Consider the following 22,805-nt stretch of genomic DNA (forward strand, 5'->3'; position numbering starts at 1 on the left):
GATCCTGAACCCCTGACCCAGGGGTCATAAATTTAACAATTTAGGTAGAGGGCTTCAGAGACATCATAATCATGCATTTAGTTTTTTAAAAATATATATGGTAGTAAAGAAGAAGATTTTCTAAGATTTCATACATTTTTACTATATGGCCATATTGGCCCCACCCTAGAGCCAGAACCCCTGACCCTGGGGCCATAAATTTCACAATTTTGGTAGAGGGCTTCATGGACATCATAGCCATGCAACTGGTTTTTTCCTCACATGCGTGGGAGTAGAGAAGAAGATTTTTGAAAATTTGGCTTTTTTTGCATATTTTGCCCCGCCCATGGCACCCCAAGGGTGGTAGAGCCATGAATTTCACAATTTAGATTTTTCTTACCATAAAGATGCTTCACACCAAAAATGGTAACGATTGGCCTGGTAGTTTTCAAGAAGAAGTTAAAAATGTAAAATTGTTAACGCACGACGCACAGACGCACGACGACGGACGAAGACCAATTGCAATAGGTCACCTGAGTGACTCAGGTGACCTAATAAAAGTCAGATACACATCATCGGAATGTAATTGTTTGTTTTGATACTGATTAAAACATTGCATATATATTGCATATACATGAATCATAGTTGTACGCATAAAAAGTCATACAGAAATTTTGAATAATCATGAGTTAACACAAGGCGCAATCTAATTAAAATAAGATGTTGGATCCACCACTCGCATTATTGGAATTCATTTTATTCTTTTTGGTACGGCAAAATACGAAAAAAAATAAATATAAATCATGACTGCATGCGTAGAGAGACAACATAAATTCAAAATCATCTTATAAATAGAGATAAATAATGAGGAATCGAATCAAATAAAATTAGATGCTGGATCCTCTGGCTTTTTTACTCAAAGTAAGCGAGTGAATCCAACATATAATTGAAAATAATAATCGACCGTTGGCTCGGGCAATAGAACACACTGGGCTGTTCCCTGCACCAATGGAAAAATTCTTGCATGGTCCATATTGACTGCTCAGGCATTAAATAATAATCTATTGGTCTATTGCCTAAACCTATATCGGTTTTTCCGAAATACGTTGCCGGTCCAAAAGATCTCAGTCTACCTGCAACTTTTTTCATCATATAAAATGGAAAATTAAGTTCTAAATACTTTAAATATTAAAAAAATAGCCAGAGTTCTCTTTAGTAAGTTCTCTAGTCTAGAGTTCTCTGTTTAGTAGTACCCCTATAGGTCTAATAGATCGGTTTCATTAGTCAAGATATATGAAAATATTTAATTTGTAATAACACGTTCAATCATTTTAATACATAATTTCATGTAGCATCGTTTTTGAAAATGGGAAGGGCTGGGGCAGACTCATCCCAAAAAAGCAACTTCCCCAAAGCAAAAAAATCCTAAACCGGAGAGGGGTGTGTTTGTGTGTGTGTGTGGGGGGGGGGGGGGGGTGTAGTGTTATTAAACTCTTAATTTTGAATTAATTTTTCACATGGTCCACAAAAAGTGGGGGGGGGGGGACTCCTTGATCCTTGATAATTCACTTTTTTATAATTTAAGAAAAATCTATGTTTATGTAGTTTATATATATAGTTCTTTTTATACAATTTATATATGTTCATTACAAATCAGAATTTTTTTTTAAATTAAAGGTCATACTTGGTGGTGCCCCAGTAACTGCATAGATTAAATAATGAATCAATATTTTACTGCAATATAATTCATAACGTTTTTTAAATCAACATACATGTTTATGTGAGAGAAGTCTATTTTTTGTGCCCATTAGCTGCACTTTCCCTCTCTAACTGAATACACATAAAAATGTCCAGTGTCAGATTTCCCATAGTAATTTCCTCTTCTCTAACCTTCATCATTTTGTTGGATACCTGGAAATTTGGATGTCGCTGAAAGACCATGGTGCCTTTTCTATGGCTAAAATTTGGCTAAAACAAGTTATAAAATAAAGTTCCTCTGAACAAATGGTCCAATTTCAACGAAAGTTGGATCACTAATTAAAAGTGTTACATTTAGGATTCCCGTATGATCCTTTTTAAAAGATTATGAAGTTTCCAGTACACGTCGTCGGAGGTGGGCTTCCGGACTATTCCTTTGGAGTGTGCGGGATAGGCACACTCTTCAAGAAGGGGCAATAACTCTTCTTTAAACTCTGATGGTGGATTGTGAAGAAGTCCTGCATAAAAATTGGTTGGTTTATCTATGAGGATGTCTTCACAAACAGTCTACAAAAGTTAAGAATAGTGTACAAGGTAATGCTGCCCAAAGATAATTCTACATTTAAAATCACCTTCTAAATACCAAACCTACAAGGGAAGGCAAAAAAAATTTACAGCAAATAAGATTTTCAAATGATTTTTATGACAGGAATGAAAATCATTTGTTTGAAAAATGTAACGGGATGGGAGAAATAATGAGGGACCAGACCTAAATTCGAACCCAGGCCCCCTAAACTTCCAGTCAGATGCTCTACCAACTGAGCTATCTGGTGCCGGTATTCAAACCAGTCTGACTGTCACATTTCTCCAACCTTAAATAATCTTTGTCCTAGAAGACACCCCAGGCTCTTCCCCTGGCAGGAGCTAATCTGCCAGTTCCAGCGGTTGGCACAGAAACAAATGTGACCCGGATGGGAGAAATGCTATGTACAAATACAATGAGTATTCATTGCAAGCCTCAAGTACCCCCGGTACATGTAAATTAGCTGTGTATAACGATTATTCCTGTCAATTATAAAGACAATCCAACTGAGTATCCGATACTAGTATATAATTCATCATGTGCCCTAAGCTGCAAGTATTTGAGTTATTTTACAATTCTACAGATAGAAACATTTTAGCTGTAGAAAGTAATATCAAAATGGGAGAAACAAAAGTAGAGATAGGGGTTTGTTTGATTTTTTAGCAATGATTTCTTCTAAACCTACGCATTGGCCGGGTGACCATGGTGACATTATACACGTACATAATTTTATTAGAATAATAGATCCAAACTGACAGAAAAAACAAGGATGTCTTTATCAATTACTTAATGTCTAGACAGTATGTATATAAATGCATAATGTCAAACACAGTCATATAATTAAAAGTGAATTAGAGGACTGATATGGGCCTAAAATGGTCCCCTAAGATGAACCTCATCATTTTTCTGTGATTCTTTTGTTTCCCTTATATACAAATACATGTTAAGTTATTTTATAATTTTCCTTTTGATCCAAATGCCACAATTTAGAAATATGACACCATAAAGTTAGTATAAAAATTAAGGTCTGTTTTGAAACATTTTTCTCTTTGAACATTGAGTGAATGTTTGAACAAACAAATTTTTTTTTTCATTAGAGGTGTGTATATCCAAGACTAATACGGAACAAAAATATTTTCCTTGTTCAAAGTGATGCTCTATAGTTCCCATTCGAAAAAAGATAAGAACAAGGTCAATTTTTGAATGATTTTGATTAAAGTATAAAAATTGCATAACTTCTGACATCATAAACTGCCAGTGAGGGAAAACAATTTAAAAAAAATAGGTAAAAAATATATGTTATATCAACTCTTCTAAAATATAACATACCAATTTAGTGTACCTGAAACACTTTAAAAAATGGCGAATTATGGAAGCCAAATATGACCAATATCACATACAGGTATTCTTTGTTTATATGAATGTAATATATCAATCTCTTTAATTCAAATTAAATATATAGATGCTTAATTTGGGCTACAAGCAGAGGTAAAAAAAATAATTAATAAATTAATGAACAAAATCAAAAATTTCCTGAAATAAAATTCCCAGTTCAGGTACTGAAGTTTTTTTTTTTAAATCATTAAAGAATTAACTTTCACAAATTTTGATTTAATACATGTATCTTATTTTTTTATTTCAAAACCCGGTAAAAAAAAAGGTAAGATTAAAATATCTATCATCATTTGTAATTTGATATTTGTTAGAATAAATAAAATGTCACAACCATCAGAATTGATGATAAATGAAATAAAGCCTCACCTGTAAATTGTTGTTGGATCTTTGTTTTGTACATTTTCCTGTCTCTAATTCACACCAGCCTCGGCAATCAAAAAAGTCGCAATCGTCATGATTTGTACACGATGGTTGGGCTAAATTTTTCATCATGGATGTATGAAAAAATAAAGAGTCAGAGTCTAGTATTTTCACCTGTTGATCTTCACCAATTCCAAAATTCTCTGCTTTCACATCGCACATGTGTACCGGTTCATAAAAGCCATAGTCTAAAGATTGTACAATATCTAAGATATCAATAGCTGTTTTAGCTCGCTCTTCAAAAGACGAACCACTGCCTGAGAAAAACTGTGGATCAAGAATGTCCCCTGGAGGTGCATACTCCATCACATAATAAAAGCCACAAGTGCCATACATTTTTGGAACAAAAGACTGTTTTTGATGAACTTTCATAAAGAGGTATTCATCTTGATTGATCAGTCCCCAGATGTTTTGCATAGCAGTCATTTCAGCTGATTTAAGCTCTCTGTTTTCCATTTTATACTGCTCAACATCAAGGGACCACAAGAAAGAGAAAATGTCACTTATCTTGTCTCTTTCCTCCAACATCTGTGAATCGAGCATACTCTTAAAGATGTTATGAGCCATTTTATATCCCATTTGTGTCAGTGATCCATTGGCATGTTTTTCTAAATCTAAAGGTTCAAAACGGAATTCTTCTTTCGGATGTTTGGATTTGATGACAGCTTTTACAGTACTACCCTCCTTGCAAACTCCATCACACTGTGCTATCAGGACTTTCTTACCTCCCCTGTAATTGGTACATTTGTTATATTTTAACTTTTTAGAAGTACACAAAGCTGGACACATATTTCCTGCTGCAGCATGTGTAGAATAGTTGTGACACTGGAACAAAAGATAAAAGATTTTGAAATGCCTGCAGAGTCTCATCAAACCTTATATATTTAATTTATATTTTTCCTCACTAGCATTCATATAATTATTAGATGACTAGCAGTTATGTACTGTTCATATGGGGGGAAAACCCCAAAAGCTCTAATTCACAATTCAATTGAAACAAGCACACATACAATAGTCTCATCAAATTGATGAATTTGGTGAGCATATTGAATGTGTGTGTTTGGTAGGGATTATGTAAAAATGTAAAACTTCGCTATCTACTTTAACATTAAATCTACACAATTGTCTGAAAATTAAATAGAGAATGGATTCTGCAATGAATGTAACTAACCAATTCATCCATTAGGAATTTGGACTCTTCCTCTGAACATTTCCGATCCCTGATGGCTTGTCTGAGAATGTTTCCACCATAGAGAAGAATGAATACAATGCAGCAAAATATTACAAGTTTTAACTTCCTCACAAGGTAGGCACGTGGCATCCTTTCTCATAGTATCTAATCTGTCCGAATACAAATAAAAGAGAATGTGCTTGCAAGCTTACGAACCACATATACTCCCACATAACATAATGAAGGAAAATTTCTTTACTGGAAATGGTGATGGTTCAATAATATTGAATAACTTTTTATTGATAAAATATAAAACAACAAATAAATATATTGTCTGTTTATTATGGTGGCATATCTCTGCCCCTTGTTTGCAAGTTATTTTTCTATTAATTATGTCGACATGCAAGATAAATATGTTGACATGCAACATAGTTATGTCAACATGCAACATAACTACATGTATGTTGACATGCAAGAAAACTGCAATCAAATAAGAGTTATAAAAAATTTCAAATATCGCCAACATGTGACATCCAAGATGCTAGATACGCTACCTATTGATGTCAACATGCAACTTATTTACCCGGTATGTTAACATGTAACTTCTTTATGTCGACATGCAACATATTTATTTCAACATGCAACTTAGTTATGTTGACATGCAACTTATAAGTTGCATGTCAACATATTTATCTTGCATGTGAACATAACTAAGTTGATGTCGACATATTCATCTTGCATGTCGACATATGTAAGTTGCATGTTGACATAAATAAGTTGCATGTTGACATAAATATGTTGCATGTCAGCATATTTATCTTGCATGTTAACATTAATAAGTTGCATGTCGACATAAAAAGTAGCATCTTGGATGTCACAGATGGGTGATATTTGAGATTTTTTGAGATTTTGTATACAGTGGAGCCTCAGTTATCCGGACGCTTTCGTTCCCAAGTCCAATCGTCCGGATAGGTGAAGCGTCCGGATATCTGAAATGTATCTATTGTTGTCATGAATGATAATGTATTTGTATACAATGGCTCCCAGTGTTGATACTAGTAGCAACACATGCTGTTGATATGAACGTTTTTAGATATAAAGAACTCTGCTTCATTTTATCATTTTGTCATAAAATATTAACCGGACAAAAATGATAACCTAATCTTGCTAAATTCTTTGTGTCCAAGTGTGATATGTGTGTGATACACTGTTGTTTGCAATTTTCCAATTTTTGAAAGTGATTTGGGAAGTCAGTGTTTATACAAGCTACTCATTAGGGTCTAGCACGTAAAAAAGGTGTGAAACTTAATTGACAGGGGTAATTATTTGTACTGAGTAGGGTATCATCAAATTTTACCGTCCGGTTAAATGAAGCAAGATTAGTAGTAAATTAGTGTTTTGTGGTAAAAACAGACTGTCCGGATCCGGAACGCGAATTTCCGGATAAATGAGACAAAATAATGTATAAACAAATCTGTTCCCAAATAAAATCGTCCGTAAACTGAAGCGTCCGGTTATCTGGCGTCCGGATATCTGAGGCCCCACTGTAATTCATATCTGATTGCAATTTCTTGCATGTCAACATAGTTATGTTGCATGTTGACATAATTATCTTGCATGTCAAACATATTTATCTTGCATGACGACATACTTGAAAGTAAAATAACTTGCACACAAGGGGCAGAGATATGCCACCATAGTTTATAGAACCAGGAGAAACTTTTCAAACTAAAATCATGCAAGAATTGCAATTTTTGTTCAGTGACGGTACCTAATTAGATGGAATGTTCTGTCATTAAAATGAAGATGTCCTACTGTAGCCTGGCTACGGTAAAATTGTTCTTTCTAACCTTTATCTGAAATTTGACATCTGATAAGAGTAAAACAGACCAAAAGATAAGGCCTTTGCTGCCCTTATGTGGGCCCATAAAAACTCGTATCTCTTGTTTTTTCGTTGAATTATCATCTTTTCTCGATTTTGTATTTGTTGAATATGGTGAAAATTTCGCAAAATAAAATGCATTTAATGTATTTATCTTCAAATTCACACAAAAACTGCAAAACTTACATGATTTTGGACCTTTTTATTCCTCATTATCAAACAGGAAAATGCATGTGCTACGTAAAATGAAAAAGGCAGAACATCTTTTCCGGATATTAAAATGGTTTGTACTAGTACAAAATAGTATGCAAACTACAACGCCCAAATTACATTGTAGGTTTATCATTAGGCCTACTATGTTTAGGTTACATATGTAACCATACCTGTTAGCTATTTTAGTACCTGACTGTGAAATAGGAATCGAGTTGCTTTCCGTTGTGTGTCCATGAATTTGTAATGTGACATTTTATGGATTCTGAAAAATGTGTGCCTGCATACTTACAGTACCAGAAATGAAGAAATTCTGCATATTCTGATTTTTTCGGGTAGGTGTTGAGAAATAGTTTGAGATAATGCTGTAGGAAGAGTAATAATAGAGAAAATTTAAACTGTCAAAACGTTTGTATACATTTAGAGGAAATTCGGAACTAGAAAGGAAACCGTATTTATAATGTTTATCACTTTATTGACTCCATTCAGAACATTTTGACGTATTTGTTGTAGTTATATATTATAAGTTATCAATCTTTACTGGTGTTGTTGGTAATGTACATGTGAAATGTTGAGTATACAGCGAATATTGTAGCCCTAATTTTTATACACATACAATGTATACATGTACAATGAAACAGCTGTAAAATGACATACAATTTAGAAGCCCAACGAGACACATCTGAGAAAGAACGCTATGTTTTCCAGATTTCAAAATGTTTCGGCATTCAGCATCAACAACATCTCTCTCTCTCTCTTTGTTAGCTCTAGGCCTGCAATACTTTGAAAATCACTATTTCTATATTTTTTAGCAGCTAAATTAAGAAGAAGGAATAGAAAATGGATAGATTTATCTGTGGAATTTGTAATGAAGAAATGGACAATGTCCTTACTTTTCTACAGCACAAAGTCAATCGTAAGTTCTGAAAATGTTAATTGTCATGCTATTATAAAATAATAATTAACTAAATTTACGAGGTAAATGTTGAAAATATATGTAATGTCGAAAATTGGCCATGGAAATGATGTGCAATTATATCTAATGATGATTCCTGCAAAATTAAAATGTTCTGCACTTGTATAATCAGTTTTGTGTGTTTGACACTATTTAAAAGTATTTATTCTTCAATGAACAGGCAGTTTCAAGATATCTGGTGTTCTGCTCTTTGGCAGGGCAATTAAATTGGTTCATAGTCTGGTGAAATATGATGTTAAAAGGAAAAAGTTATTTTTTTTTTATATAGATCTACATTTAATTAAGTACTTACTGATTTTAAAAACTTCACCAATTAAACCACATAACTATTTCCCCCAAAGAGCAGTACCACAGTCATTACGAAGGGTTTATAAGATTTGCTGTCGTTACATGTATTTGTTATAATAGATGTTGGTCCAGGTGTTCCTGCAGGTTGTGACTTGTGTCGGCTATCCTACACCAGACAAAACACCCTGAGGGACCACTACAAGAAAAAGCACAGGGTCAACATCCAAGTCAGGAATCAACCAATCAGGAGCGGCCTCCAGAATCTTACTCGACCAAACCCAGTCAAGTGTGCGAACCAAGAAGATGGCCATCCAGCTAATGATAGCAAAGACCCAAACACAACTAGAATTGCCTCTTGTGTTGAAACTTCCCAAACCAAGTCGGAAGATGACTCGCCTGAAGTTTTGTCCACGGATATTCTGCTGAATGATATCGATGGTGAAATTGAAAACTCTTCCGTTGGGAATGTAAGGAACATTTATATTCACGTGGAACCTGCTTTGAGTCAGGAAGAGATCAACAATGATGTTGAAGAATCTGAAAAGCAGGATGGGAAAATTAAACAGTCTGGTAATATAGCAGAGGCAGCTATGGAAGATTTTCTAAACACACCTGAGAATGAAAACTTGCCACACAAAGATATATCAGATCTGTCCCAGTGTTTAGAAGATTTTCATAGGTTCTCGAGTGTTGACGGAGAATCTGCTCTGACACCATGTACCAAGGACGAGGATATTTCTGGAAATCTTGAAAATCATGATTCAGCAATGGAAACAGAAATTTCATCTGATGGATCTGAAAATTTCAAAGAAAATTCTATTCCAAAACGTTCTGATCTCGCCATGGGTAGTACAGATGTGTGCAACTTCACTCCTGATGCAGTTCAAGAAACACAAGAGGGGGATTATTTCTTTATTTTCTATATGGAAGAAAAGGAGGGACAGTCCATTGGATATGGAAAAATGATGTTAAAATGTTTACACTGTAGCTATGTCACCGATTTTAAAGCCTCCCTTTCTCGCCATATGAAAAAAGAACATCCAGATATGATTAACTTGCATAGCAAAATCAAAATTGTAATGCATGGTAATGAAAAGGATTTCAAGGACCAAAAAGTCATGAAGATGTCCGAGTACAATGCGATGCAGGCTAGTGAACGTCGAAAGAAGAACGGAAAGAAAATCAGAGGAGTGGAGACTCAAGACTTGGTGGGAAATTATACATGTGGAATTTGCTCAAAAGTGTTCAACAGACTGCGATATCTCAGGAAACATGTGTTGACTCATCAAAACAACCAGCAGTTTCTGTGTGACGAGTGCGGTAAATCATTCAAGACCAAGACTTATCTCACGGCTCACCGAAAAACTCACAAGAAGGAAGCATTCCATTGTAGGCAATGCGACTTTGTGTCGACCGTAGCTCTGGCAATCCACACACATCGCCAAATCCACACGGAAGGAAGTGTGATATGTGATATATGTGGGACAGCTTATTCCGATAAGTCCACGCTACTAAAACACAAACAAGTCCATGACATATCTCGCCCCTACGCGTGTGATTTCCCAGGTTGTACTTTCAGATTTAAAACAGAATTGAGGTGTAACGCTCACATTAAGAATCACAGTAATACTCAAGGACAGTTTAAATGTCACAAATGCAATTACCTCTTTCGGTACAAGCATCACCTGAAGAGACATGAGGCAAAAAAACACGGTCTCATCACATCCGGTGTTGAGAAATCCAAAGATGGAGATCAGGAGGATTCGCTGAAATCCTTGGTGATTGAAGAAATTCACGAGATAGACTCAGTGAACTTGATCGTGGATCATGAGATCAACCGAGACCAGTTCAATCTGCAGTCTGCCTTACAGAACAGTTCCCTGGTGATCGCAACAGACGAGGAAGGCAATGCCGTGAACTACGAGGTGGCGGACATTTCCATGAACGTCCAATACCAGACATTCATGTCTGGGACAGATCTGGCCTGTCAGGCAGATGGACACTCCGTGTTGATGCCCCAGAGTGACAGTGTTATTGTGACAGGGGACCAGTCCGATTCTATCGGCCATTCTTCTCATGTCATTGAGACTGAGGTGTGCAGCTCAACTGTTGTAGAATAAGCTACATGTTTTGTAGCCAAGAAATAAATTATTCAAATATTTATTTATCTGTCCTTTACATAGATAATTGTTTATTATTTCAAATGATCATGAGATTAAAAAATGTTAGAAATATATTGATTGGAGCATAAATACACGTACCTGGTACATTTATTTCAACATTAATCACTATTTTTAGCTCACCTGAGCTGAAAGCTCAAGTGAGCCCCAGAGTGACAGTGTTATTGTGACAGGGGACCAGTCCGATTCTATCGGCCATTCTTCTCATGTCATTGAGACTGAGGTGTGCAGCTCAACTGTTGTAGAATAAGCTACATGTTTTGTAGCCAAGAAATAAATTATTCAAATATTTATTTATCTGTCCTTTACATAGATAATTGTTTATTATTTCAAATGATCATGAGATTAAAAAATGTTAGAAATATATTGATTGGAGCATAAATACACGTACATTTATTTCAACATTAATCACTATTTTTAGCTCACCTGAGCTGAAAGCTCAAGTGAGCTTTTCTGATCACATTTTGTCTGTCGTCCGTCTGTCTGTCCGTCTGTCTGTAAACTTTTCACATTTTCAACATCTTCTCAAGAACCACTGGGCCAATTTCAACCAAACTTGGCACAAAGCATCCTTAGCCTTAGGGAATTTAAATTTGTGGAAATTAAGGATCACGCCCTTTTGCAAAGGGAGATAATTAGGAATTTATGAAAATTTTCGAGAAATTTTCAAAAATCTTCTTCTCATGAACCACAAGATTAGGAAAGCTGAAACTTGTGTGGAAGCATCCTCAGGTAGTGTAGATTCTAATTTGTGAAAATCATGACCCCCGGGGGTAGGGTGGGGCCACAATGGGGGGTCGAAATTTAACATAGGAATATATAGAGTAAATCTTTAAAAATCTTCTTCTCATAAACCATTAGACCAGGAAAGCTGAAACTTGTGTGGAAGCATCCTCAGGTAGTGTAGATTCTAATTTGTGAAAATCATGACCCCCGGGGGTAAGATGGGGCCACAATGGGGGGTCGAAGTTTTACATAGGAATATACAGAGTAAATCTTTAAAAATCTTCTTCTCATGAACCATAAGACCAGGAAAGCTGAAACTTGTGTGGAAGCATCCTCAGGTAGTGTAGATTCATAGTTGTGAAAATCATGACCCCCGGGGGTAGGATGGGGCCACAGTGGGGGATCGAAGTTTTACATAGGAATATACAGAGTAAATCTTTAAAAATCTTCTTCTCATGAACCATAAGACCAGGAAAGCTGAAACTTATGTGGAAGCATCCTCAGGTAGTGTAGATTCATAGTTGTGAAAATCATGACCCCCCGGGGGCAGGGAGGGGCCACAATGGGGGATCGAAGTTTTACATAGGAATATACAGAGTAAATCTTTAAAAATCTTCTTCTCATGAACCATAAGACCAGGAAAGCTGAAACTTGTGTGAAAGCATCCTCAGGTAGTGTAGATTCATAGTTGTGAAAATCATGACCCCCGGGGGCAGGGAGGGGCCACAATGGGGGATCGAAGTTTTACATAGGAATATATAGAGTAAATCTTTAAAAATCTTCTTCTCAGAAACTAATCAGCCAGGAAAGCTGACACTTGTGTGAAAGCATCCTCATGTAGTGTAGATTCAAAGTTGTGAAAATCATGACCCCCCGGGGGTTGGGTGGGGCCACAATGGGGGATCGAAGTTTTACATAGGAATATATAGAGTAAATCTTTAAAAATCTTCTTCTCAGAAACTAATCAGCCAGTAAAGCTGACACTTGTGTGGAAGCATCCTCAGGTAGTGTAGATACAAAATTGTGAAAATCATGACCCCCGAGGGTAGGGTGGGGCCAAAATGGAAGGTCAAAGTTTTACATAGGAATATATAGAGTAAATCTTTAAAAATCTTCTTCTCGGAAACTAATCAGCCAGGAAAGCTTAAACTTGTGTGGAAGCGTCCTCAGGTAGTGTAAATTCAAAGTTGTGAAAATCATGATCCCCAGGGGTAGGGTGGGCCACAATGGGGGGCCAAAGTTTAACAAAAGAATATATATGGTAAATCTTTAAAAATCTTCTTCTCAGAAATTAATCAGCTAAATGATTCTTTATAATTGTTAAGACTTTGGCCCCAGGACAATTCTTTGGCCTCATAAGAAGGTTCAGAGTTTATGTACGTTTATATCCCATATATAAACAATTGTTAAGGATCTTTTTGAGAACTGCAATACTCAACATATGATATGACTATAAAATCATCCTGTTAAAAGGGACTAATGATTATAAACATAAGAATATCCAGGGGGAAAATGGATTTTATTTATACAGGATCAACATGTATTATTGTACATTGTCCAGATAGTTTGTATTATGACCCCATTAAGCTGATTTTATCATACCTATTGTTCCTCAGGTGAGCGATGTGGCCCATGGGCCTCTTGTTATTTATTGATATCAGGTCTTTGTCTGTCATTGTGCGTCTGTGCTTCACACATTAACAATTTTACATTTTTAACTTCTTTTTGAAAACTACATGGCCAATTGTTATTATATTTGGCTTGAAGCATTTCTATGATAAGAAGCATCTAAATTGTGAATTACATTACTTTACCACCCCTGGGGCAACATGGGCAGGACCAAATATGCAAAAAAAAAAATTTAAAAAACTCTTCTTGTCATATCCCACATGCTTGTGAGAAAGAAACTTTCTACCAAAGTTATGAAATTCATTGCCCCTGGGTCAGGGATTCAGGCCCTAGTGTAGGGCCAATATGACCATACAGTGAAAATGTGTTAATTCTTAGAAAATCTTCTTCTCTTCTTCCATATATATTTGAGAAAAAATGGATGGTTATCATGTCCATGAAACCTTCTACCAAAATTGTGAAATTCATGGTTCCTGGGTCAGAGGAACAGGCCCTAGGGCAAGGTCAATATGGCCATATTGTGAAAAAGTATTAAATCATGAAAAGATCTTCTCTTCTCCCATGTATATTTTATAAAACTCAATGCATAACTATTAATCCCTCTTCCTCAATTGTAAAATTCATGACCCCTGGGTCAGGGGTTCATGCCCTAGGACAGGGCCAATATTGGGGCATTTAGTAAAAAGGTATTGTATCTTTAAAAATCATCTTCTCTACTCTAATATACATTTGAGAAAAAAAATGCACGGCTATGAATCCCTCTACCTAAATTGTAAATTTCTTGGCCCCTGGGTCAGGGGTTTTGTCCCTTTTGGTAGGGCCAATATATGGCAACATAGTGACAATTATTCAAATTTTAAATATTAATTTTTCTTTCACTTTCACTGTCATTGGAAATAAATTAAATGTTCATAATGTCTTCTTTTTAGATATAGTGAAATTCACTGCCCATGGGGCAGGTGTTGGGGCATTTTATATAGGGGAGGGGTGACAAATATGGCTATATAGTAAACATGTATTTTTTAAAGTCGCCTGAGACACTCTGTAAACAATTTTACATTTTCATCTTAATAACGTTTAGATAATTTGTCACTTGGCCATATTCAATTAAGTATGTGTTATATTTTAGGAAATCTACATTTTTTTGTGCATTGTATGCTTGTGTGCATTTTAAATGGAACTGAATATTACAAAAGAATGACCATTAAAGGCCTGCAGAATGATCTCTTTCTACCAAAAGTTTACAATATTTGGCCACTGGAGCTAGGGTGTAGATAATCGGATATTTTTCTGATTCTTGCCTCTTCACTCCCCCCTCCCTTAATTGTCACTGAATTAATGTTTTTAAAAATTCAAATTATAAATGGGAAGGGTAACTGTTGTCAGAGGAGTTTTGGATTAGGATTTAGATTCCAGAATAAATCTTAAAATGCATAAATGATACCCTCTGACAGGTCAAAGAGCTATCATTGTGCTCAGGTGACTTTCAAGCCTATAGGCCTCTTGTTATACATTGGATAAGAATGAACAGAATTACAGTATTAAAATATGATTTATGGATATCGTCGACAGGTTCATCTAAACGTTTCCTTACATACTAATTGTATACATAACATCATTCAGACAGCATTTCTTATTTAGAATACAATAACAAAGGATCGCTTGTTTATAACAGAGGAATTGACCTATAGGAGAGATCAATATCCCGAAAAAAAAATCACTTTAAAAAATCAAAGTTCATTTGATATTTTCTACTGTACTAATTCTTAAATTTTTCGAATTTTCATTTAGATTAAGAAATCTTGTAAAAACACTGCTTCTGATTAAAGCAATTGAATGTGTTCTTCTTGTTAATACGGATCTGTTTCAGAAATTTTAAATTATCATGTTCAAAATTAAACCGAATGAGATAAGGGAAATAAATACCCGACTTTAACGTAATTGTGGACATGGCCTTCTTTGTTAAAGAATATTGTACTTATGTTTTAAAAGAATAAAGAAAATTGATGCGTAAACGACCTTTGAAATCTCTTCACGCTAGACTTTCGATAAAAATATATATATATATATATATATATATATATATATATATATATATATATATATATATATATATATATATATATATATATATATATATATATATATATATATATATATATATATATATATATAGTTGCTAATATGTCCCTGGTGGTGAATGAACGCATATAAAGTTCATGTTTATATAGGAAGTAAGCTGAAAATAAAATTTAAAGATAAAAAATTAAAATAACACTGAAAAAAAGAATTCTGTTTTTATTAAAGTGTCATTTTATGTCAACATAGTTAAAATAATACTGCATGTTTAAAATAAGTTAAATAATGGCATAGTCAATTGAAATTTAAAAATAACTTGCCAGTAAACTGTAATGAAATCATGAGCACAAATGCTTACACTTAAGTCAATGTTTTTCGCAGATGCGTAATGAGTTATGGAAGGCCATCAATTTGAATGTCCAAATTAATACTAGTAAACCAAACAGTATTATTATTTGATTACTATTATCAGTTTTTTTGGCTCAAGAAGTTAAAAAATTCAATTAACCAGTCTCACTGAGAGTAAAAAAAAATACAGGGTTATTTTCGCTCCGTGTTAACTTCGCAAAAGGGGCGCAAAATAAAAACTGAGCGAATATTTCCCGTTATACAGTAGTATCACTACACAAATCTGTAGTTTAGTCAATATTGTCTTTCCACAAATTTCATTTGAAAAATAAATTTGTGGAAAGACAATATAATGCCAATTATTTTTTAACATTGTGCTCAGATAGAATTCATCTTGTTACGGTTATGCACACTGGTAATTATGTCAACATAAGAATCAACTGCATCCATGGTAATGACAGGTATAGTGGCAGAGTCGTACATTTATTTAATGAAAAATCGGAAACGATTTTATCTATACTTTTTTTTATTTATTAACACCAAACTGTTGCGCGCAGCTTTGCAATTCATTTAAGATATTTATTCTGGAGCACATAAAGGAGCAACTTTCACTCCTCATTTATTTTCTTCATTGAAAGTATACTGAGAGGTGATTCACTTGTTTAATCACACAAGTGGGATGGGAATGAGCTCGAGGTCTGCAATTGTGTACCTTGAAGATGACTCTCATGCTCGGATCTAAAGGGGGATTGGTTGCATGCGAAACCCAACCCAGGAAAACTCAAACTTTAAAAATTCCCATAGTAATACTACTGAAAATAGGCCTGGGACCCCCTGGCAAACACATTTATATCTCGACCTCTTTCGCCCCCCCCCCCCCCCCCCCCCAAGCGGAGAAAAGGATCCGCGCATGATTCTGACTGTTGCTTGTTATACATTAGTAGTTACACAATGGACATGTATGAGGAACGGGTTTTTTTTTGGAATGAACAGAGAAATAATGAAGCATTCTTCTATGGTCAAAACGGTTGAGGGTACAAATCCCTGTCAATTCGCCCGTCCCCCTTGTCCATTGCCAGCCAGTCGTTGCATGGGAATTGCCAGGACGCGTTGTCGTGGGGACATGTAAGGTAGCAAGGGACAGTTTCGAATAAAGTACCCGTCAATATTTTTTGTAAAATTGAGAGTTGCTGTACTTGAAGGCTTATGAGTGTTGCTAAAATTCATGAAATGATTTTTAATGATTATCATTAGTTAGAGGGGTGTCTCTTGTTGAAATTGATATGCAATATGTAGGCTCCTTATGTTAGGTACATGAGAATCAGAAGTAAAATGCGAAACCTGCGGCTATGACTGTTGTGCTGACTTTACACAGTGAAATTGCAAGTTACAGACGGGAGGTAAAATAACACGAAAAGTAGGTGGATGGGACATTGTAAACTATACAGCGGTAAGTTTCTGACATGTGATAGTGCAACATGCACGCGGTACGGAAGGTCAACCCTCTGCAGGGAATTAGCTGGGGGAGGTCTAAAAAGCTGAAAAATCATGAAAATTTAGCAAAATATGAAAGGGTCAAAATCTCATAAAAACCAGTATGTAGAGAATTTTACAGGTTTTGATTAGTAATTTTCTTCAGAAATTGGTGATTGGCCTTATAAAGAGTGAATTAAAGGTATTTGTGCTGAATGGGAACTGAGGAAATTCTAGTTACAGAGTTCCGAAGACATGCATCCCTTGGCTACAATGAATTGTATCAAAAAAACTGTCCCCTGCCACCTTCAAGACTATATGGTATTTTTATATTTCTCTTTTAAGTGTAATTTTGAGTGGATTTTGTACCATAAGTAATACATTTTGTGAAAATGGATGATTTTCTTGGCTATAGATGTCATGACATGATTTATTAGCTAAAATATTCAAGGGGAGTAACTCCCTCTTAAATGTGTAGAATGACCACCACTAGAGTAAATTGGCTTAGAGAGTAGGTATTTCCTATCTTGATGACAATTAATAGGCTTAAGTTAATTACTGAGATAAGAATGAATACTTTAAAACAGTTTTTATCAATTAAATCATTAAATTTATGAATTTGCAGCCATTTTGCTGTCTGATTTTATGAAATAACATTAATCCACCAGACTTATATTACCCAATTTTTTTAAAACAGCATATTTTTATTTCAAATGAACTTTACATGTAGACAAATGCAGTTATTAAAGTATACAATATGTCAAAAAACTCAAGTATTTGCTCCTTCCTATCAAAAAATGGTATTTTAGATGTATTTACAGAATTGAAAAAGCCATACCCTCTTTCCAGTGGACTCCATTACCATTACATGTAGGATATGTAAATGTACATTTGACCTTGAAATAACATCTGCTATGGTAATTACTCTTGAAATGAACAAAAAACAACATAATTTTACCCTTTTATTGTATATATGCATCAAAAATGTAGAAAAACATGTAAAATTTGAACATTTTTCATGGAATTCTCATCCGTCCCCAGGTACCCGGGTGTGTTTGAATTTCATTTTAATTAAACGCACACATCACACTTGTAGGTCTTACTAATTTAGCAAAGTTAAAAGGAGACTAGAAACCAGAATATATAAGATATCCACTAAATATGATTATAGGCTTAGTTTTTCATGGAAACAAGAAATCACATGTAGGGAGACATGACTTTTTGTGAATAAAAATGCTACAAATCATCCATTTACCAAAAAGATCAATTTTAAATATCAGTGATGGTTGCTTTCAAATATGTGTAAGAAATGACTCAAAGAAACTGCCACAAGTTTCATAATATTAGGTTAAAGTGTTCAAACTAATGCTTCTTGTGAAAATCAAAAGATAGGGGGAGGGTATACATGTAAAGGGATTTCTAAGTGATGTGATGCTTTTCTCATGATAATATCAAGCAGATGTATGAAGTATTGAATAAGGTTTCTTATTTAAGGAGGCTGAACAACAGTTGACCTCTAAAAGATTAGGTAAAGATGCTTTATTTATGGAGAGCCCTGTGAATCTGTGTTAAATAGAGGAAAGTGGAAATGGTGGGTTCACTTAAATGGCCATATTTTTCTTAAACCTCAATGGAATTGGCAAAATGTGGTGTACTTTTTTTCAGAATAGCATAAGCTTTTTCATTTTAAGACAAGATGACTTTTCAGAGAATGTTAGTGTGTGTTAAAGGTAGCAAGGGACAGTTTCGAATAAAGTACCCGTCAATATTTTTTGTAAAATTGAGAGTTGCTGTACTTGAAGGCTTATGAGTGTTGCTAAAATTCATGAAATGATTTTTAATGATTATCATTAGTTAGAGGGGTGTCTCTTGTTGAAATTGATATGCAATATGTAGGCTCCTTATGTTAGGTACATGAGAATCAGAAGTAAAATGCGAAACCTGCGGCTATGACTGTTGTGCTGACTTTACACAGTGAAATTGCAAGTTACAGACGGGAGGTAAAATAACACGAAAAGTAGGTGGATGGGACATTGTAAACTATACAGCGGTAAGTTTCTGACATGTGATAGTGCAACATGCACGCGGTACGGAAGGTCAACCCTCTGCAGGGAATTAGCTGGGGGAGGTCTAAAAAGCTGAAAAATCATGAAAATTTAGCAAAATATGAAAGGGTCAAAATCTCATAAAAACCAGTATGTAGAGAATTTTACAGGTTTTGATTAGTAATTTTCTTCAGAAATTGGTGATTGGCCTTATAAAGAGTGAATTAAAGGTATTTGTGCTGAATGGGAACTGAGGAAATTCTAGTTACAGAGTTCCGAAGACATGCATCCCTTGGCTACAATGAATTGTATCAAAAAAACTGTCCCCTGCCACCTAACCTCTACTTTCTCCAGGAACCAATCAGCGCTCTCCACGCCAGCCTCCATGTTGTCATGCCCGATGCTGTGGAACATATTGTCATGTTGTAAATTTTGAATTTACCGCGTGGCAGTAAATACAAAATTTACATGACAAGTTGTCATGTTGTAAATTTTGTATTTACTGCCACCCAGTAAATTCAAAATTTTGTCATGTTGTAAATTTTGTATTTACTGCCACCCGGTAAATTCAAAATTTACAACATGACAATATTATTGAAAGAAATTAAATGATATATCCCGGAATATCTTGACAGAATATTATCCATGTGGGTTTTTTTTTAGTTTGTAATAAATTATGGAAAAATTTATCAAAATTTTTAATATGAATATCTAAGATATTCTTACTGGCAGCAGTTACAATTAGCTAATTTTTTCATTGCCCAAACCAAATGATGTGATTTCTGTATATAATAAATTTAATATGTCTTTACAGAATACCATATCTCAATCAATTTTTGTTTGTTTCAAATTTTGCAAAATAGAGTAATTTTTCAAAATTACTAATTCATTGCCTAAACTGAATGAAATACATGTAGTTTAAAATACAGTCTAGTAAATACCGAAAACATATCCTCGCTCCCCCCCCCCCCACCCCCCTCCCCGAATGAAATGACGGACATGCACTTTCTTACTTAATTTTTTGAAGATTTCCGATGTCTTTAGACTCTATGATGAATTCGTCTGTTTGCCCCAACTGAAAGTTTTCGTCATCTCGCGAATCGCTGGCCATGTTTCGAAGTTGTATACGACCTTTAAAAAAAATGAATCTTGTTCTCAAATAACACAGTGGAAACAAACAGCAAACAAAATAGCGAACAACTAAATTATGCATAGAATATCAACTATTTTTAGGGGGATCCTTATTTCTTAGGTAGGAGTTCAAGGGCCCTTTTCTTTCAGTCGGTGATACATGTACTAGTATATGATAAAGGTCAAATTTGGCCCCCATATTTCGCCATCATTTAAAGTGTTTCAGGTACATTAAATTGTTATGTAATTTTTTTTTTTAGATGAGTTGATGTAAGATATATTTTGTACTTATTTATTTGATTTATTTGCACTCATTTCGCAGTATATGACGTCAGAAATTATGTAATTTAAACAACATCAATCAAAAATTGACATTTTGTTTTTCTTTTTTCGAATTGGAAATATAGAGCGACACTTTGAACAAGGAAAATATTGTGGTCAACTATTAGTCTTGAATAGACAAATCTTTGATGAGAATATATTTTTTGTTCATGCAATTGCTCAATATTTTCTGAAAGAACAAGCCGTTTTATGTTAAAAATGCGAAATTGGCGAGAAAAGGTGCATGGTGTCATGTTTATGATGACATATTTCCAAATTGTGGCATTTGCATCAAAATGAAAACTAGGAAAATACTTCAAAGAAAACAAAGAATTACAGTAAAGTGATGATGTTCATTTTAGGGGCCATTTCAGGCCAATATCATAGATAGGACTTAATGTAATACAGTACTTTGGCGATTCATGTGGAATATGAAGGTGGCGACATTGCAGAAAAATACACAACCCACATAAATCATTAAAGAAAACATTTGATTGTTTATATTTACATCTTTCTTTTAGCAAATTTATAAATTGCTTGTCCAAAAAATTGAATTAATTTAATTGTTGTTAATGAATATCAGAACGTTAGTTAGTAACAGAAATAGCCAAATTGTATTCTATGGGAATTTGAGTCTGACATCATCATGATTAATTTTTTCGAGTAGTCCGTGATTTTTCTTAAGTTGCTGAAGGTTTTGACCAATCGATAAAAGGGGGTGTGTAGATTTCGATCTTGTCAGTTTCTATATAGTGCGATATTACTAAATTTTTTTATTATCACGTTTTATGACATGACCATGATGAGCTATTTGTCTGAAAGCGTAAACAAAACAAATAAACATTCTGTACATTTGTTAATTAAACAAACACACATCAATAAAACGTTCCTACCTGAACTTCCCTGCTCCCCATACAGAACAATGTACACGTTTGCCTGAGTGGAGCCGCCAAATTTCTTTCCTGTGGTAACTTTAATGTGGAAAATAGCCATTATTGTGTAAGAATTTAACCCTGTTTAAGCAAAGGGAGATTTTCTTGAACGTGTCTAAATAGCCAAGGCATATCCGGCAACAATCACCTTGATTGTTTTGTGGTTTCATGATATTATCTCACTTCGTTAATGAATGGGGGTTTAAATATGGGCGGTGTACCGGTATTTGTTTCAGTATGTGTCTATTAAAACTCTATTTACTAAAACAAGTTTATTATGATTGCAACATTACAGCTTTGCGTTTTTTATATGCATCAAATGCGTTTCGAAGTATGCGGAGCATTGACATATATCGTCAAATTATTTTTGTACAGGGCAACCACGAAAGACCTACTGTTAAATGAATGTACAGAGTATGGATCTATGCGTTATATAGTTCTCTTTATTTAAGGAGGCTATATGGTCAACATATTAACCGTCAGATATACATATTAAGTAAAGAAAAAATCCAACAATTATACCTTTTAAATTTGGGTATTTCAAAATAGAGATCTTCTTTTAAAGGAGATCAATCCAGTCTCAAAATGGCCACGATTATCGATCCCTCTTAAATTCAAGGGATGTCTCGGATTTGTTAATTAAAGATTTAACCCATGATTTACAACCTGCTTCGCTCTTTCCTCTGAAATTTCTTTCACTAATTTAACAATTTCTTAACATATGTTATATTACATTTAACACAAGAGTACACGTAAAACAATGAAACAACCCATTTTATATAGACCATTTCTCGTAATTACGTATCTTTTCCTGTAATAACGAGATCTTTTCTCGTAATTAAGAGATAATTAACTCGTAATAACGATATCTTTTCCTGTAATAACGAGATCTTTTCTCGTAATAACGAGATCTTTTCTCATAATAACGAGATAATTTACCCGTAATTACGATATAATGAAAACTACAAATCATAAAACTAAGTGGGAACTCATAAAATTTGAAATAAAAACATTAAGTATAGAGTATTGTAAAAACAGGTCCAAAAAAATTTAGTTAATAATATCAAGCAGCGCTAACGCGCTCTAGCTAGCTGCGTAGCCTTGGTGTTTTATTTAGTTTACTTCCGCGACTAAAAATAAAGTGGCAGAAACTTTGTCGAGAATTTTTTTTTAATAACGAATGGATAATTATGATTTAACGATTATTTGTCGAATATATCAAATTGGTTAATATGTATGTTTGAACGTTTCGTTTGATTAATCTTACAATGATAAATATGCGTCTATTAAAAACGGCAATGACGTTTATATTTTTGCTCATGCGCCACGAAGCGGCTAC

The 22,805-nt window shown here is 34.5% G+C and overlaps 3 protein-coding genes across 11 annotated transcripts; 1 reads left to right on the forward strand and 2 right to left on the reverse strand.

Annotated features, from left to right (window-relative positions):
• Positions 1–1,582: 1,582 nt before the first annotated feature.
• On the reverse strand, positions 1,583–7,365 carry LOC128189654 (divergent protein kinase domain 1C-like). 5 transcript variants are annotated; one of them, XM_052861347.1, is made up of 6 exons: positions 7,315–7,361; positions 7,019–7,102; positions 5,247–5,418; positions 4,022–4,900; positions 2,030–2,244; positions 1,583–1,936 (listed from the first exon to the last, which is right to left on the reverse strand). In XM_052861347.1, the coding sequence occupies exons 3-5, from the start codon at positions 5,394–5,396 to the stop codon at positions 2,032–2,034; spliced, it is 1,242 nt and encodes a 413-aa protein (XP_052717307.1). In that variant the 5' UTR covers positions 5,397–5,418; positions 7,019–7,102; positions 7,315–7,361; the 3' UTR covers positions 1,583–1,936; positions 2,030–2,031. The 5 variants fall into 5 exon arrangements, with proteins under 5 accessions (XP_052717307.1, XP_052717303.1, XP_052717306.1 ...); XM_052861343.1 differs by having other exon boundaries at positions 1,583–2,244; XM_052861346.1 differs by lacking the exon at positions 7,019–7,102 and having other exon boundaries at positions 1,583–2,244; positions 5,247–5,411; positions 7,315–7,365.
• LOC128189653 (zinc finger and BTB domain-containing protein 17-like) lies at positions 5,251–11,075 on the forward strand. Of its 5 annotated transcripts, none has more exons than XM_052861341.1 (3): positions 5,251–5,381; positions 8,151–8,254; positions 8,723–11,075. In XM_052861341.1, exons 2-3 carry the CDS (start codon positions 8,179–8,181, stop codon positions 10,720–10,722), a joined length of 2,076 nt encoding a protein of 691 aa, XP_052717301.1. In that variant the 5' UTR covers positions 5,251–5,381; positions 8,151–8,178; the 3' UTR covers positions 10,723–11,075. The 5 variants fall into 5 exon arrangements, with proteins under 5 accessions (XP_052717301.1, XP_052717300.1, XP_052717302.1 ...); XM_052861340.1 differs by lacking the exon at positions 5,251–5,381 and adding an exon at positions 7,385–7,461; XM_052861342.1 differs by lacking the exon at positions 5,251–5,381 and adding an exon at positions 7,396–7,411.
• A 5,385-nt stretch (positions 11,076–16,460) lies between these two features.
• On the reverse strand, positions 16,461–21,614 carry LOC128189520 (lipoxygenase homology domain-containing protein 1-like). Its single transcript, XM_052861165.1, has 4 exons — positions 21,428–21,614; positions 20,096–20,213; positions 19,418–19,485; positions 16,461–16,690 (listed from the first exon to the last, which is right to left on the reverse strand). Exons 1-4 carry the CDS (start codon positions 21,525–21,527, stop codon positions 16,584–16,586), a joined length of 393 nt encoding a protein of 130 aa, XP_052717125.1. The 5' UTR covers positions 21,528–21,614; the 3' UTR covers positions 16,461–16,583.
• Between the last annotated feature and the right edge of the window lie 1,191 nt (positions 21,615–22,805).

The sequence above is a fragment of the Crassostrea angulata genome, chromosome 6 (genome assembly GCF_025612915.1).
Source record: "Crassostrea angulata isolate pt1a10 chromosome 6, ASM2561291v2, whole genome shotgun sequence".
NCBI classification, from domain to species: domain Eukaryota; kingdom Metazoa; phylum Mollusca; class Bivalvia; order Ostreida; family Ostreidae; genus Magallana; species Magallana angulata.